This window comes from Bos grunniens, chromosome 9, assembly GCF_055505025.1.
Source record: "Bos grunniens cultivar Pamir isolate PY7600 chromosome 9, Bosgru_T2T1.0, whole genome shotgun sequence".
In the NCBI taxonomy this organism is placed as follows: Eukaryota; Metazoa; Chordata; class Mammalia; order Artiodactyla; family Bovidae; genus Bos; species Bos grunniens.
Window position 1 is genome coordinate 97188684 of NC_141173.1, and position 14874 is coordinate 97203557.

Genomic DNA, 14874 nt, shown 5'->3' on the forward strand with positions numbered 1-14874 from the left:
TCCATGCTCCTGTCTCTCCTCACTGGAGGTAATCATTTGCCCACATCCTGTATACCAACATTTCCTTTTTTCTCTCTTACTTTAGTCAGAGCCTGTCTGGCTGTATATGGTGTTTTTAACTTAATAAAAAGTGTATATCATGCAATGTGTAGTTTTGGAGGCGCTTAAGTGGTAACAGCATATTGCTAAAAAACAGCTGTATTGTTGTCTTTCCCTGATTTATTCCTCTGATGCCTATGTTGTAGTATTGTGTAGGTCTAGCAGGGTTGATTTATCCACTCTTCTTTTGATGGGCATTTGAGTTGTTTCCAGGTTTTCACTAGTGTGAAGAACACGAGATATTCTTTCACATGTTTTGGCTTTTGTTTATGTATTTACCTAAGAGTTGACTAGCTAAGGCATAGGGTATGTGATGTTCAGTGGTAGGACTCAGTGCCATGCCAACTTATGTACTGGTTAAACCAGTTCATACTTCCACCTGCAACACAGGAGAATTCCGGGCTGTCTCTCCTTCAACATTTGGTACTTAATTTTTGTCCGTATAATGGCTGGGTTTGGTATGCCATGTGGTCTTGATCACCAGTGATGTTGAACATCTCTTTGTATTATGAAGATGTTTTTCTTCTGTCTGATCATGTCTTGCCCATTTCATATTGTTACCTATTGCATGTGATAAATTCTTTTCCTCTAGAAGCTTTAGAATTTTCTCTTTGCCTTTGATATTGAAATCGCCATACTATGACTTGGTGTGGGTTTTCCCCTTTTTCCTCTCAGCGTTTTCTCTCAGAGGTCATTTGTTTCCTTTTCTTTCCTAAAAGTATAAAAAATGATTTTGTTTTTGTGTATGAGTATATATATTCTTGATGCTAGTTCTTTGCCAGCTCAGTGTATCGGCTAGTTTATAATTTGTTTCTGTTTTCCTCAAGGTACTTTTTAATGAATGTAAACTTTTAAACTTAATAAAAAGTCAAGTTTAAAATTTTTTTGGTAGTTAATGCTTTAGAGTCTTCAATATTTTGCTGCATTAGGATTTAAAAGATAACTGTATATATTTTATTAAGAGAATTTGGTTTCTCATGTTTATATCTTTTAATCCATTTAGAGTTCATTTTTGTATACAATGGTAAGTGGGGATTCAGTTATCTTTTTGCCAGTGCAGATTGCTATTTTGTTTCCAGTTTTATCTACTGAACAGTCTCTTTGCTCACTGACTTGATACCTTGTATATCAAAGTTTGACTCAAGAACCCTGATGTCTGTGCTCTGTTCTGATGTCTTGATCTCTGTTCCAGTCTGTCTGTTCTTGTGCCAACTGTCATCACTGATACTATATAGATTTTTTTGTTATAATAATATCTCAGGCAAACTGAAAAGTGATCACCCCGATTTGTGGACTGTTCTAAACATTTTTGTTTTTACAGCGTGTATGTATGAAGTTATAGAAGGATTTCATCAGCCAAACTATATATTCTGATTTATGTTTTTGAAAATCAGACTGGGGCAAGATGGGTGGGAAAGGGAGGATGGTGAGGGACGAGACAGGAGTTGGAGGCGAGGGGTCCCATCAAGAGGCTGTAGCCAGAACACGGGTACCAGTGGTTGCAAGCGTCGTAGATGGAGAGACGTGGGTGGATCTGAGAAGAAGGCAGAAGTGCTGGGACTTGCCCGTGCTGACAGATGAGAGAAAGACAGGACTTCATGCCGTTTTCTTTGGGGCTTGAACAGCAGGAGGTGGGGCGAGGATGGCATTCCTGAGACAGAGAATTCTTGGGACAGGGCACTGTGTAAGCTTATAAGCTTTTCAGATGAACTGCAGTGCCATTTTTAGTGTGCTCGCACTTGGAAATAGCTTTTGGTTAGGAATGTTTTCTAGCTTGCTCATGCTCTTTTCTCTCCGAATAGGTGACTCTCTTTTGAAAACCGCAAGCAGATCTCTTCTGGAATTTAACACAACAGTGAACTGTAAGCAGCAGAATCACAAAATTCAGAGTAGCATCACCTTCTTATGTGGGAAAACCTTGGTGAGTCCATGCGGAGTCACTTCATAATCTTTCTTTTAGAAACATTTGTCCCTGGGGCGTTCTTGCTGTCCTGGTATTCTAAGACAAGTAAGTGAGTAAAATTAAAAACTCAAGCAAACAGATAAACAGAAACCCCAACCAAATGACCACCATCATTAAAAACCAATAAGTAAGCAAATCCTAAGCCTATAGTTACAATGTTTAAGTGAAACTTGACCCACATCCTGTGTACAAGGACAATGTAAAGATTAGTGTGTTTAAACTCAAAGCTCTGTTTAATGTTTATGTTGCAGGCATAATTTTTTTTTTCTTTCTGCATTTTCTTTTGATAGTTTTCAGGGCAGCGTGTTTGCTTCTTAAAGTGTTTTCTTTCTTTTTTTTTCTCATTTACATTAATTGGACAAACTGACATCTATCAAGAAGAAACCTTGGCCAGTGGGTAATGGGGTGCCCAACTTTTGGGGTATTACTAGTGTTGAAATGGAACATAATTGTTTAAAGCATGACATTTGTCCTCAGTCTCTGCATATTGTATGTGATATTTTAGTTTTAGTCTTTACTGTTTAGAAAGGGACTCTCAGCAAATGATTGCTAGCTTTTAGGAAAAACGATTTGTGTACATGTTCTACGAGTGTTCTGTAATCAGAGTAAGAATCCAAGTGTTTAGAAAAATCAGAGAGAGTGAAGCTCACGTGGCTACCAGATTGCTTTAAAATATCATATTTAGAATTTAGTGCTGTGACTGTTGCATTTTTAAGCCCATCCTGTCTTATGTGAAGAACTTGAAAAATAACTCAGTATTGTTAATTTTGGGCCAGATTGTCTGTTGCACTCTTGTCCATGTTGAAACTTTGGGAAATAATCTGTTTGCAGTGGTATGAAATCTGGAGGTCTGAGTTACAGAGTAAGCTGTCGTTTGAATTTTAACTAACTTTTCTTGAGGAGTTCTGTGTTCATGCTACAAGAACCAGAATTTGCAGAGCTCCTTAGGCTTGCTCCGTGGAGTGTAGGGGTAAGTTCCCGCTGGGTCTTATCAACCAGCCACACCGTGGTCATCTCTGGTCCCCGTCTGTTAGAAGGGGCCCCCCTCCAGTGTGGGGGCGTTTAAGGAAGGCCGGTGTATGAGCTCGGTCAGGTCCAGATGGGCCTCCTCCATCGGCTTCCAGGAAGCATGAGGTCACATTTTCTGGCTTTGGTTTTGTTGGCATTTGGTTCAGAGAACATTTGGAGTTTGAGAGTGGAAGGTCTGCAAGGATTACTTCCCATGAGCTTACTGTACTCGCATAGCTGGGGCAGTAGAACAGTTTTGGATCAGTTAGAGCCAAATTCCATCATGATTTTATGAAGCTTTTGTCTCAGAAGTTTTGAGTTTGGGAACTTCTCACTCGGCTGACCTTGTTAACTAAAACAGTTGTGTGTTACTACCCCCCCGCCCACTGCTGCTAGTTTAAAATTTTTCGTTAGCCTTCATGGTTTCTAACTTTAGAAAAGGAGCACTTTACAATACGCAGTATGCTAACTTATTTTTACTTCTTTTAAAAATAGGGAACTCCCGAGTTTGTAACTGCAACAGATTGTGTGCATTACTTCGAGTGGAGGACTACTGCAGCCTGCAAAAAGAATATATTTAAAGCGAATAAAGAGGTAACAAGGGCCCTTCAGGGTTACATGCTTGTGAAGTACATTCTGGGACCTTAAGTGTTTGAAGTGCAGACACATACCTTTTTGAGGTAGAAGTCTGTTTTTGGTTTTCAAACTCCGTTTGAGCAGAGAGACCATATGATTTGGGCTTCCCTGATAGCTCAGATCTGCCTGCAATGCAGGAGATCTGGGTTCGATCCCTGGGTTGGGAAGATCTCCTAGAGAAGGAAACAGCAACCCACTGTAGTTATTCTTGCCTGAAGAATCCCATGGACAGAGGAGCCTGGCAGGCTACAGTCCATGGGGTCACAAAGAGTCAGATGTAACTGAGCAGCTGACACACACGCGCACAGGCACACCGCATGGTTTCCTTGATAACTTGTCCTGGATGGTTCTTACTTTTAGGACAGGGTGTTCTAAACACACAGGACGGACTGGAAATGGAACGGCTCACTCGCGTAGAGCAAGTGATTTCCTGGTTTCTGATGCCATGCATCTCAAGAACTAAGTCTCGAGTTGACTTTGGGGTTTAGATCACCACGCTGCCTGCAGAGACCATCTCCTTGGCCTGGGAGTGGCTTCTGAATGCATCTTGGATCCAGGTCAGGTGTGCCTGGCCCTTACATTCGTTGCCAGCTCACCTCAGAGGCCAGATGACTGTCACTTCTTCCCTTGTTTCTCTGGTATCTGGCTCTTGTTCCTGGTGATCGATGAAGCACCATCCTCTCTAACCTATAGCCTCTGACTTTTCCCTGGCAGTGGAGGGGACAGAGGGCCCTTTCCTCTGCAGTTCTAGCATCCTGGGATTTCAAGGTGGCTTTCCCGTGTTCACCCAGGCAATAGTCTTCCTGGGTTGAGCATTCTCTTTTTTCTCTATTCGCTTTCTGTTCTGTAGAGTCGAGTTCAGAGACCCTCTTAGGAGCTAGGAACTGGGAGTGATCAGTTATGGGAGTAATCTGTCATTTATCTGATGGCCTAATACGTTGTCATTTAAGAAGGGCAAAAAGAGACGTTTGTATCTTTTTTTTTTAAAAGCCACGTTAAGTTACAAATACTGAGCTGTCACCGATTCTTCAGATGTGGCCATCTCTAAAAGAAAAGATAGTCGGAGTGCCTCCTGTGTGTAAGGAACGTTCAATGGGAAGGAAGTTCAAACTGTGGAAGCAAAGAAGATCTAATGAAATAACACTAGTAGGAGATGGTGTCAGATTTAAACTTTGCATTTAACAACTTAGGTTAGACTCTTTGCCAATATTTCGTTAGCAGCAGGTAAAGTATCCTTGAACCAGTGTGAAGTGCCTTCTGCTTTCCCAGGAGACCCCAGGCCCCATGGAGGTTCTCTCGGTCTCTGACTCTGCAAGCGATAGTTATTACCCCCATTTTTCCTGTTCTAACCGGGTCTCCCTTTTACCTTGCTTTGCTGAACTGACAGTTGTCTCCCACCACCTGAAGAATAATTACTTCCCCAAAGAAAGAAATGGTGACTTGTTTTTGGTTTTCTTTGTGTTTGTAGGTCAAGAAGTCACAAACTGCATCCTGTGTTTGTGCAGCCCCAGATCTAAGATTGTTTTTTTACATTTTTATAGGATTGTTAAAAAAAAAGCCGAGAATACACAGCAGAGACCTACGTCACTCATAAAGCCTAACATGTTTACAGAACGAGGGTGCTGACCCTGGACCTGAGCCGTTTTGGGGGGTGGAAATGGGGAGATTAGAGCCTATGTTTTTCTCAAAAGTGATGTTTAACTTTTCTTAGAAGCTGATCGAAAGATGCAGGGGGAATGTTGATTTGCTCCCAGTGACCTTTTCTTTGGGCTTGGTTGGCGGCAGGGCTTTTATCTGTTGAGTTTTCCTCTCTGGAGGGGCTCAGCGTCAGGAATGTCATTACATTTTGAAAACGCTGTTGCATTCATGGAGCCCATAGACTGAAGGTGTGGAGGACGTCTGCTCTGTCTTAGGTGTGGATGAGTAGAAAGAACACAAGAGCCTGATGCTTTCCTGGCAGCTCAGTTGGTAAAGAGTCTACCTGCAATGTGGGAGACCCAGGTTTGATCCCTGGGTAGGGAAGATCCTCTGGAGAAGGGAATGGCTACCCACTCCAGTATCCTTGCCTGGAGAATCCCATGGGCAGAGGAGCCTGGGGAGTTCAGTTCACGCAGTCCATGGAATTGCAGAGTCAGATACGACCGAGTGACTGACACACGTGAGAGCCTGATGGCTGCTGCAGGAGTGTTGCTCTCACTCCCTGCAAGTCGTGGGAAAGCGTATTCCCTTTTCTTTGTCTTCAGTAGGATTTGATTGCATCATATAGGCTATACTATAACTTCAAAAATTACATTAAATGCAGAAACACTCATCATCCCTCTTTTAAAAAAAAAACAAACCTAGACTTGGTTTTGTGGCCATGTGGTCTTGACCGCCACCCATTCTTAGTGTCTCCTCATTGCTTCTGTTGTTTTGGCTTCATCAGATTTAGAATGGAGTGATGGGCAGAGAGCATGGGGCGGGGGTGGGCTCCAGAAAGTGTCGTCTAAACCCACCCGTGTCATGCTTTGCTCAGTGGATCCCGGTGGAGTCCTCTTAGATCGTAATTTCTTTACAAGATTGTGGACACACACCCCCTACCATTCCACCCCTAGGGAACACAGAAAACGCAGTCCTGGCAAGCGTGTGGGCCTAGCGGAGTTGCATAAATATGGTTAATGTACAGACGTACACCGTTAACAAGGGTGACTCAGTGTGCTGTGTGTGGAGCTGGCAGAGACCCCCTTTGCCGGCCGCCGCATTCCCGGGGCTGATGAATGTCTCCATTGCTCGGCTCAGTGGAGCAGGAAGTGGGAGGACTCTCCCCAGGAGCCTTGCTTGTTTTTCCGACGCTCGCTCCAATTCTGGGGGGCGCTGCGTCGGGCGTGTCTCCTGTTCCTTCCTGGAGTTGAGACATGGCCAGCAGTTGCTTGTGGCCTTGAGCTGGGGGGGTCTGCAGGCCTGGCTCACGGGGATCCGTCTAGCCTTGGGGTGACACAGAGCTAGTTTGAGGCAGGTGGCCCCTCTCCCCGCCTGCTGGGTGCTGTCCTGCTCACTCTCTTAATCTCGTAGCTGGAAAGTTGCTTCTTGTCTCCTGTCTCACCAGTCAGCCCAATTCCATCCCCCTCCTCTGAGTTAACACATTTCTGTTAACTGTATTACTCTGCTAGGGACTGGCAAGCTTTGAATTTGCAGGATCAAGGACGTGGGTTACTTCCACTGGAGCTTCGTCACAGTCTGCGGTCATCCCGCTCGTGCACTTCGATGGCCTTTCGGCAGGACGTGGTGCCAGGCGTGGCTTCTGGCCTCCTGCCCTCAACCCGCTCTGTGCCTGTGCCTGCCCTCCTTGGCTGGCATCGGGCTGTCTGGTCAGTGTCGCAGGCAGCGGGAAGCTTTGCTCTAAGGGTCTGGTTGACATGAGTTTGGGTCCGCCTCCCCCACCTCCGCCGAGGGGGTGCGAGTCCCTGGGTTTAATCCAGTAGCTCTCTCTGAAGTCTCTGCAAACAGAACAGGGGAAGAGGGTTAGTGGGTCAGAGCTTTCCTGCAGGGTTGATAGCATCTTTCCGAGAAACATTTAAAAGCTAAACATTAACATGAAGCAGTTAACCTTTGTAAATGAACCTGCCTGTGAATAGCTTCAGTTTTCCAAATAAACAGTTTAAGGAAAATTACCCAGTGGAAATGATGAAATAGACTATCGATCCTTTGAAATGATTTGCAGAGAACATGAGATTTTAGAATATTTCTTGGCTAAGGCAGTTAACATGATGTGGTGTATTAGTTTGCAGCTGAGATTTGGGGGCTGTTTTACATAAACTTGGTGACCAGGCATTTCCTCAGGGGCACACCTGTGGGCTTGGCCGCTTTACCTTCAGAGTTTGGTGGAGCTTGGAAAGCACAGGGTCTTGCCCGCTATAATGGGTTTCATGTGTAACCTTCCCCTGGACCCCTTTTTCCTCCCCGCCACCGGTTTTATTGAGGTGTAATTCACAAATAAAATTGCATATATTTGAAGTGTACAATGCAGTGGTTTGGTTTAGTTCTCAATTTTTTAAAAACAGAGGCCATTCTTTTATAGAGATGAGAGAGTACATGTGAGTTAGAATCCAGTAGGGCTTCCCTGGTGACTCAGATGGTAAAGAATCTACCTGCCAATGCAGAAGACCTGGGTTCAATCCCTGGGTCAGGAATATCCCTTAGAGAAGGGCATGGCAACCCACTCCAGTATTCTTTTCCTGGAGAGCCCTGTGGGCAGAGGAGCCTGGTGAGATACAGTCCCTGGGGTGGCAAAGAGTCAGAGGCGACTGAATGACTAACACACACTCACAAGCGTGGGCCAGATGCCCAGAGGAGGAACTTCAGGCTCCAAGCCATGTCCTGAGCCTTGCTTGGGGCCACAGCAGTGACAAAGCCCCCCGTCCTCAGGAGCTCACTCGCACGTTAGCAGGTGGAGGTGTCTGGTGACAGACACCAGTGCAATGAAGAAAAAGGGTAGGGGAGGCGCAGAGAGAGCTGGAGATGTTGAAAAGGCCACGCCAAGCAGGTGACGCTTCCCCCGGGGCCTGAGCAAGGTGAGAGGGGATGCCAGGGACTATTCCAGGCAGAGGCAGCGTCACTTCCCTGGGCTGAAGTGCCCCTCGAGGCCAGTGTGACTGCGTGGAGTGGTCCCCAGGGTCGGAGACAATGGAGAAGCTGGGATTGCACCCTCAAGGTGATGGGAAGTGGCCCCTGGTGGATTTTGAGCAGGAGTGGTGTAACTCAGGGGAATTTTACTTTAAAAAAAAGATTTTTTTTTGAGTTTTTTCTTTTTAAACTCTTTTATATTGAGGAATAGCTTAGGGACTCAGCCATATATATATATATACCTGTACCCACTCTCCCCCAAACTCCCCTCCCCTGGTGGATTTTGAGCAGGAGTGATGTGACTCGAGGGAATTTTGTTTTATTTAAAAAAAAAAAATTTTTTTTTTTTTAGTTTTTCCTTTTTAAACTTTTTATTTTATATTGAGGAATAGCTGATCAACATCCCTGTGATGGTTTCAGGTTGAATAGCGAAGGGACTCAGCCATGTATACACAGGTACCCATTCTCCCCCAAACTCCCCTCCCATCCAGGCGGCCACAGGACGTTGAGCCGAGTTCCCTGTGCTGTACAGCAGGTCTCTGTTGTGGGTCCACTGTAAATTCAGCAGGGTGTATGTGTCGGTCTCAAACTCCCTAACCCTCCCTTCCCTCCGTCCTTCCCGGCAACTGTACGGCAACTGTTAAGTTCATCGTCTTATGTCTGTGAGTCTGTTTTGTAAGTCAACTGAGCTGCATAGTGTCTTTTTAGATTCTGCACATCAGGCATGTCATACAGTATTTCTCCTCTGTCTGACTTAACTTCACTCGGTATGTGACAATCTCTTGTGACTTGGTGGAACTGTTAAAGGGTTGATCTGGTGGTTGTAGAGATGTTGGCTCAGAGTCGGGTACATGGAAGCTGGAACCTAGAGGCCCCCTTAAAAGAGATCATTGCAGGCAGGAGAGGACTTGCTGCCAGGGTGATGTGAGGTGGTTGCTAAGGGAGGGTAGGGACAGGGAGCCATGAGTGAGGACCCTGATGGGAACGGACCGTGTGGCGGGGAGGGAAGGGGCAGGCAGGAGATGCTCATGGGAGCAGCCGGAGCCCTGCAGGCCTTGATTATGCCGTCCTCGGGGGCCTCATTGGAGACCTGAGGCATGGAGCCCGGTGTCATGTGGCAGAGGTCGCAGGCTTCGCCTCACCCCTGCTCCCCACCCCGCCAAGGCGTGTGTGGAAGCCCCTCCTTCTCCCTTCTCTCTCCCAGGTGCCCTGTTACGCTTTCGACAGAGAGCTCAAGAAGCACGATTTAAACCCACTGATCAAGACCAGCGGTGCTTACTTGGTGGACGACTCTGACCCGGACACATCTCTGTTCATCAATGTCTGCAGGGACATAGGTCTGTGTCTGAGGGCGTCGGGTGTGGGAGTGGGGGAGAGATTTCTTTAGAGGCTTCAGTGCCTTTGCCCTGGCACCGTAGGGTTCCCATCCATGGCTCCGGGAGGAAGGGGTACATCCCTTAGCCGCCAGCCACGTCCCGTGTCCCTGCTTCCCAGCCGCTCCTGCGGACAAGGGGCAGAGCCAGCGTTCCAGTGCTGCGTCCTCGCTTCCCAGCTGCCCAGCCGGGCAGAGAGCTCATCCCGTTGTCCACTTTCAGAGTGGGCCTTGGCTTGCCCAGGGTCTTGGGATGGGATCCTACTTGTCCTTGTTTCCAAATTTCTATTACCTTATATTGGAGACTTTAAGAAAATTTGACAGTTTTTACAAGAGCCCCTGGACCCAAGGTTTGAGTGTGATTGCTGTGCCCGGCGCGTGGTCTGATGCAGTGTCACATGTTACCTCTTCCAGAGGTGCTCCGGGCCTCGAGTCCACAAGTGCGCGTGTGTCCCACCGGCGCGGCCGCCTGCCTGGTGCGAGGGGACCGCGCGTTCGACGTGGGCCGGCCCCAGGAGGGGCTGAAGCTCGTGAGCAATGACAGGTCAGTCTGCTGCTGGCAGGGGCAGTCCTCAGCAAGAGCCTGGCTTTTTCAGGGGAGCTGCAAGAATACCCCTTTTCAACAGGGCTTGAGAAAGGCCTTGCCAAGTGACTACTACTTCACACGTGCTTGTAAACTTACTGGTCATTGCTTGAGTCGCACATTCTTGGTGACTTTCTAATCATTTCTTCCTAGAGCAGGAACACATTTATCACGATGCAGCCCGCATCCATCCATATGGTTTCCATTTTATGAGCTTGCCACTACCTTATGGTGTGTTTGAGTGTCTTCCCTGCTTCATCACCCCTGACATTGGTTTTATGTCCATAGTTTTATCTCTTCTTTTAAAAAAAACAGTCCTGGAGGGCAAGCGGCAGGAGGGCCACTTTGCCGTTGTTCTTCTGGGTACAGTTTGCTTCCCGACTGGGGTCCGGTGGGCCCCCTAGCCCGCCGTGGGCCCCCTAGCTTCCGGCAGGGGTGGTTCATTTTCTCTTAAGGAGCCCTGCTGTTGACACACACTCTCCTCCTGACTTGGGTTTGCCCCTGGCTTGGCAGAGAGCTTGCTGTCTCCGGTGGGTCCCACATGACCACGTCCTGAACTTGGAGTGAGGATTTTTATCCACTCTCTGTTCCCGGGGCCCTTTGGTAGACGTCTCGCCGCACCTGCTCCCATCTGGAACTCGTGGTGTGTCAGCGTGTGCAATTATAGACTGCACTCTGTCCCCAGAAAACACTGGCGCGTGACCTAAATTGAAGCATGCTGGGAGATTCCCACGTGTGCGAGTGTGTTCGCCTGCCAGGGCCGCCCAGGCAAAGGGCTGCAGGATGCCCAGGCAGCTCCTCTAGCTCCCTCTCAGCTCTGGAGGCTGAGATGTCTGCAGGGGGCGTGGTGAGGGGCTCCTCCTGAGACCCTTGGTCTCAGCTTGTGGACGGCTGCCTCCTCCCCATGTCCCCTCATGGTCTTGGCCTGTGTGTCTGTGTCCCGAGCCCCTCTCCTTATAAGGACAGCTGTCCTGTCTCGGGGGCCCACTCCAGCGACCTCATCTTCATCCTCTCCTCCAAGGCCCCCCGTGTCCAAATACAGTCACGTCGGGGGTGCTGGGCATCGGGGCTTCCGCTTGTGAAATTTGCGGGGGCAGAGTTCAGCCTCTTGCCCTGTCTTCAAGTGATAAACGGGCTCTTCTTCCTGCTGGCAGGGGCTGGAGAGGACTCTGGAGAGCATGGGCATGGAGCGAAAGCCCGAGGTCACCTTCAGAGACCAGGAAGGTGGTCTGTTTTTGGTGCCTCCGTGGCCACAGCCTGCAGCAAGGCCGGCGCCCCACGGGCCTTTCCAGGGTCTGTCTCCCTGCCAGGGGGAGGCCATGTGGCCAGTGCTCTGGGCGGTCATCGGGTTTAAAAAGGAAAGTCCTCGGTTTGCATTGAAAAGTTGTCATTTAGAGAGGAAGTGGTCGTGCAGCCTTGTGGGCTGAAACGCACTTGGCCAGCTGGGCTGTGTTTGTTTTGTTTTGTTAGATGGTTTATGATTTTGTTCCTTGTCCTCCCGACAGCTTTTCTAAGAACTTAAGTTTACATGGTGATTATTTGACTTTTTTTTTGGTTTTGTTTGTTTTTTGAGAAAGTACAGCAGTCATTGAAGTTCACTTAAATTTTATGTCCCCCAAATGAAAATAAACGCGAGTGAGTCTGTCCTGTGGTTTCTTTTATGTCTGTGACCTGCATCTGTTCTCCTCTCGCCTGAATGAGGGTGCTGAGGGCAGAATGAGGGCTGTGATGTCTGCATTGCTCACCCCCACTCTCTCCCCGACGTGTGCATCTCCAGGCTCGTCCTGAGTTACGTGAAGGAAGGGGCCGGCCAGCCCGACTTCTGTGACGGCCACAGCCCGGCGGTGACCATCACGTTCGTGTGCCCGTCGGAGCGCAGAGAGGTGAGTGGCTTGACCTGAGCTCTGCACCCCAGTGGTGTTCAGCAGTCCTGCATCTGGGGGTCCTCGTGCAGAAGACGAGCCACCGTGGACGTGGAAGCCAAGCAGGCCCGGGCTGGACCCAGCTGTGTGCTGAACGTGCCTGGCTGGCTGTGTGCTATTTCGCAATCAGCCCGAGGGACCTCCATCTACACCCACAGGATGGTGTTTTTGTTCAAGGGTCGCGCGGGATGACCTCCAGTGGTTCAGGGACAGATTTTTTTTTTTTAAAAACTTCACAGCGAGGCGGATGTCAGTAAATATTTAAAAAAAAAAAATGTACATATGACCCTGAACCTGTGGATTTCACGTGTCTGTTGACTGCTTCGGGTGAGGCAAGGTAAAAACGGCTAAGTGGTTTTAGGAGCGTAGTAAGAAGCGAGTCATGCAGATGGCGTGTAGGCCTGGCAGACAGCGCTCTGGGGTTCCGGGGGTGGATCCCGGTGTAGAGGAAACGAGGGCCCGAAGGGAGATTCCTGTAGCCTCAAGAGAAGCGCGTTGGCCCCCTCACCTGCCTCCTGCCCCCTGCCCATGGGCAGATTGATATCTCGCTGTTTACTCAAATTCCAGTGCCCGCTGTAAACTCCTTGAGGGTAGGGCCTTGCATCTGCTGTGTCCTTGGGCCCCGGGCCAGCGCAGTCCCTCAGGGCCTCTGCTGCTTAAGTGTCTTTGCAGATGGCATTGCTGCTGAAGGGAGGCGTCCCCAGGGAGGAAGGGTAGGGCTTTCCTCCAATTTATTTCTGCCTGTCCTCCCCGCAGAATGAAGTAGGAGGAACGGAATTCTTTTGCCAAAGAATGTCCTCCCCCAAACAAACGTGGAATTTCTCTGCTTTCTGGCTGGCAGCTGGCCGTTTTGTGTGTGTGTGTGTGTGTGTGTGTGTGTGTGTGTGTGTTGCGGGTGGGGTGGTAGTGGAGAATGAGACTACAGTGCGGGTCCAGCCAGACTTCCGGGGCTGCATGGTGTCAACTCAGCCAAGACCCGGCGGGCCAGTAACCGACGCTGGTCCCGAATGTGATTGTGAGGAGTGTCATTTATACTCTTTTTTTGCATGTATTTGTGTATTTCTTCTTTCCATCCTACAAGTGGGAATCAGAATCAGGGAGATGTTCTAAGGCAGCCATGGTCTCAGCGTTTCCCCCTCTGATCTGTGCCGCGTCCAGCGAGCCTCAGTCCACACTCTCACGAGGGAGACGGTGGGGAGTGCCCCTCCACGCGAGGCGGTCGAGGCCAGTGTGTCCACCGTGGAGCTTACGAGGTTCTGTGTCCAGCCTGACTGTCGCCTGGGCAGAGCTTGGGTGACTTAGGCCCGGGGCCCTTAATACTTAGAAGGTTTATTGAAGCATTTTCACCGGCTCATTAAATGCTTTTAGGAGCTGGAACTTTAGTAAAACGTTCACCTTGTCACATAAATCTCTTTTAGAAAGCTTTACTTGAATTTACATACTGTAAAAATTTGCCCAGCCTAAGTGCAGTTTAATGGTTATTAGTGCACTAACCGAATTGCACAATTATCGCCTCAGAACTTTTCCATCACCCAGAGAAGCCTTGTGCCCAGCCACCATCACCCCTTGCTCACCCAGCCTTGGCCGCCGCCGCGAGCCCCCCCCCCGCCCCTTGGCCTCTGCCTTTCCCGACCTCCCACGTACATGGAGTCACACCCCACACGGCCTTGGGCGTCCGGCTGCTCTCGCTCAGCTCTCGATCCACATCTCTGTTTGTTTGTCAGGCTGCCCTCAGCCAAGGGGTTAGTTAGGGCATCGATTTCCTGAGTAAGCGGTCGGGGCTGGACTTGGACCTCTGCAGCTTGCTGGCCACGTGATGGTAAAACTGGCACTGGGCCTCATGCCTGGCATGCAGCAGGTGTTCAGTAAGCATTGGCAGCGTGACGTGCCCACAGGCAGCACGGCTGCCCCTGATGCCGGGGCCGGGGAGAGGGCCGCTTCCCCAGGGACGTCAGAAGGGTGGCGCTGCGCCCTTGTTCACAGTGACTTACTGCTCAGCACCCTTCCCAGAGGGTGGGTTTGTGGCGGGGGGTGACAGCCTGGCCCCACCCGGGAGGAAAACTGATCTGAGTACAAGTGAAGCCTGCCCAAGACCCTGTGAACATTCCTAGTAAGGGGCTAGGGACCATCTCCCCTGTGGACATTCATAAGAAGGGGCTAGGAACCATCTCTCTCGTGGACATTCATGAGAGGGGGCTAGGGATCATCTCTCCCATGGACATTCATAAGAGGGGGCTAGGGACCATCTCTCCCGTGGACATTCATGAGAGGGGGCCAGGAACCATCTCTCCCATGGACATTCATAAGAGGGGGCTAGGGACCATCTCCTCCATGGACATTCTTAGGAAGGGGCTAGGGACTGTCTCCCCCATAGACTTTCATAAGAGGGGCCTAGGGACCATCTCCCCTGTGGACATTCCTTGGAGGGGTCTAGGGACCGTCTTCCCTATGGACATTCCTAGGAGGGGCTAGGTTCCGTCTACCCCATGGACATTCCTGGGAGGGGCTAGGGCCTGTCTCCCCAGGTGCGCACAGATGCAGTGATTTCCACCCCCCTGGTTGGGGGCAGGGGGTCCATCTGGCACCTGTGACAGAAAGGAGTGAACAGACCACAGGCCCTTAACACATTGTGACTGCTCACCAGGGGCATGGTGGGGCAGGGGAGACTGCATTCAGGGTGGGCTCCCAG

The 14874-nt window shown here is 49.3% G+C and overlaps 1 protein-coding gene across 1 annotated transcript in view; it reads left to right on the forward strand.

Annotated features, from left to right (window-relative positions):
• IGF2R (insulin like growth factor 2 receptor) overlaps positions 1-14874 on the forward strand; it is a 102308-nt gene that overhangs the window by 26576 nt on the left and 60858 nt on the right. The window contains exons 3-7 of the mRNA XM_086316668.1: positions 1902-2020; positions 3566-3664; positions 9513-9645; positions 10095-10224; positions 12041-12146. Of these exons, the coding sequence (XP_086172794.1) occupies positions 1902-2020; positions 3566-3664; positions 9513-9645; positions 10095-10224; positions 12041-12146 (587 nt within the window). The remainder of the gene's footprint in view (positions 1-1901; positions 2021-3565; positions 3665-9512; positions 9646-10094; positions 10225-12040; positions 12147-14874) is intronic.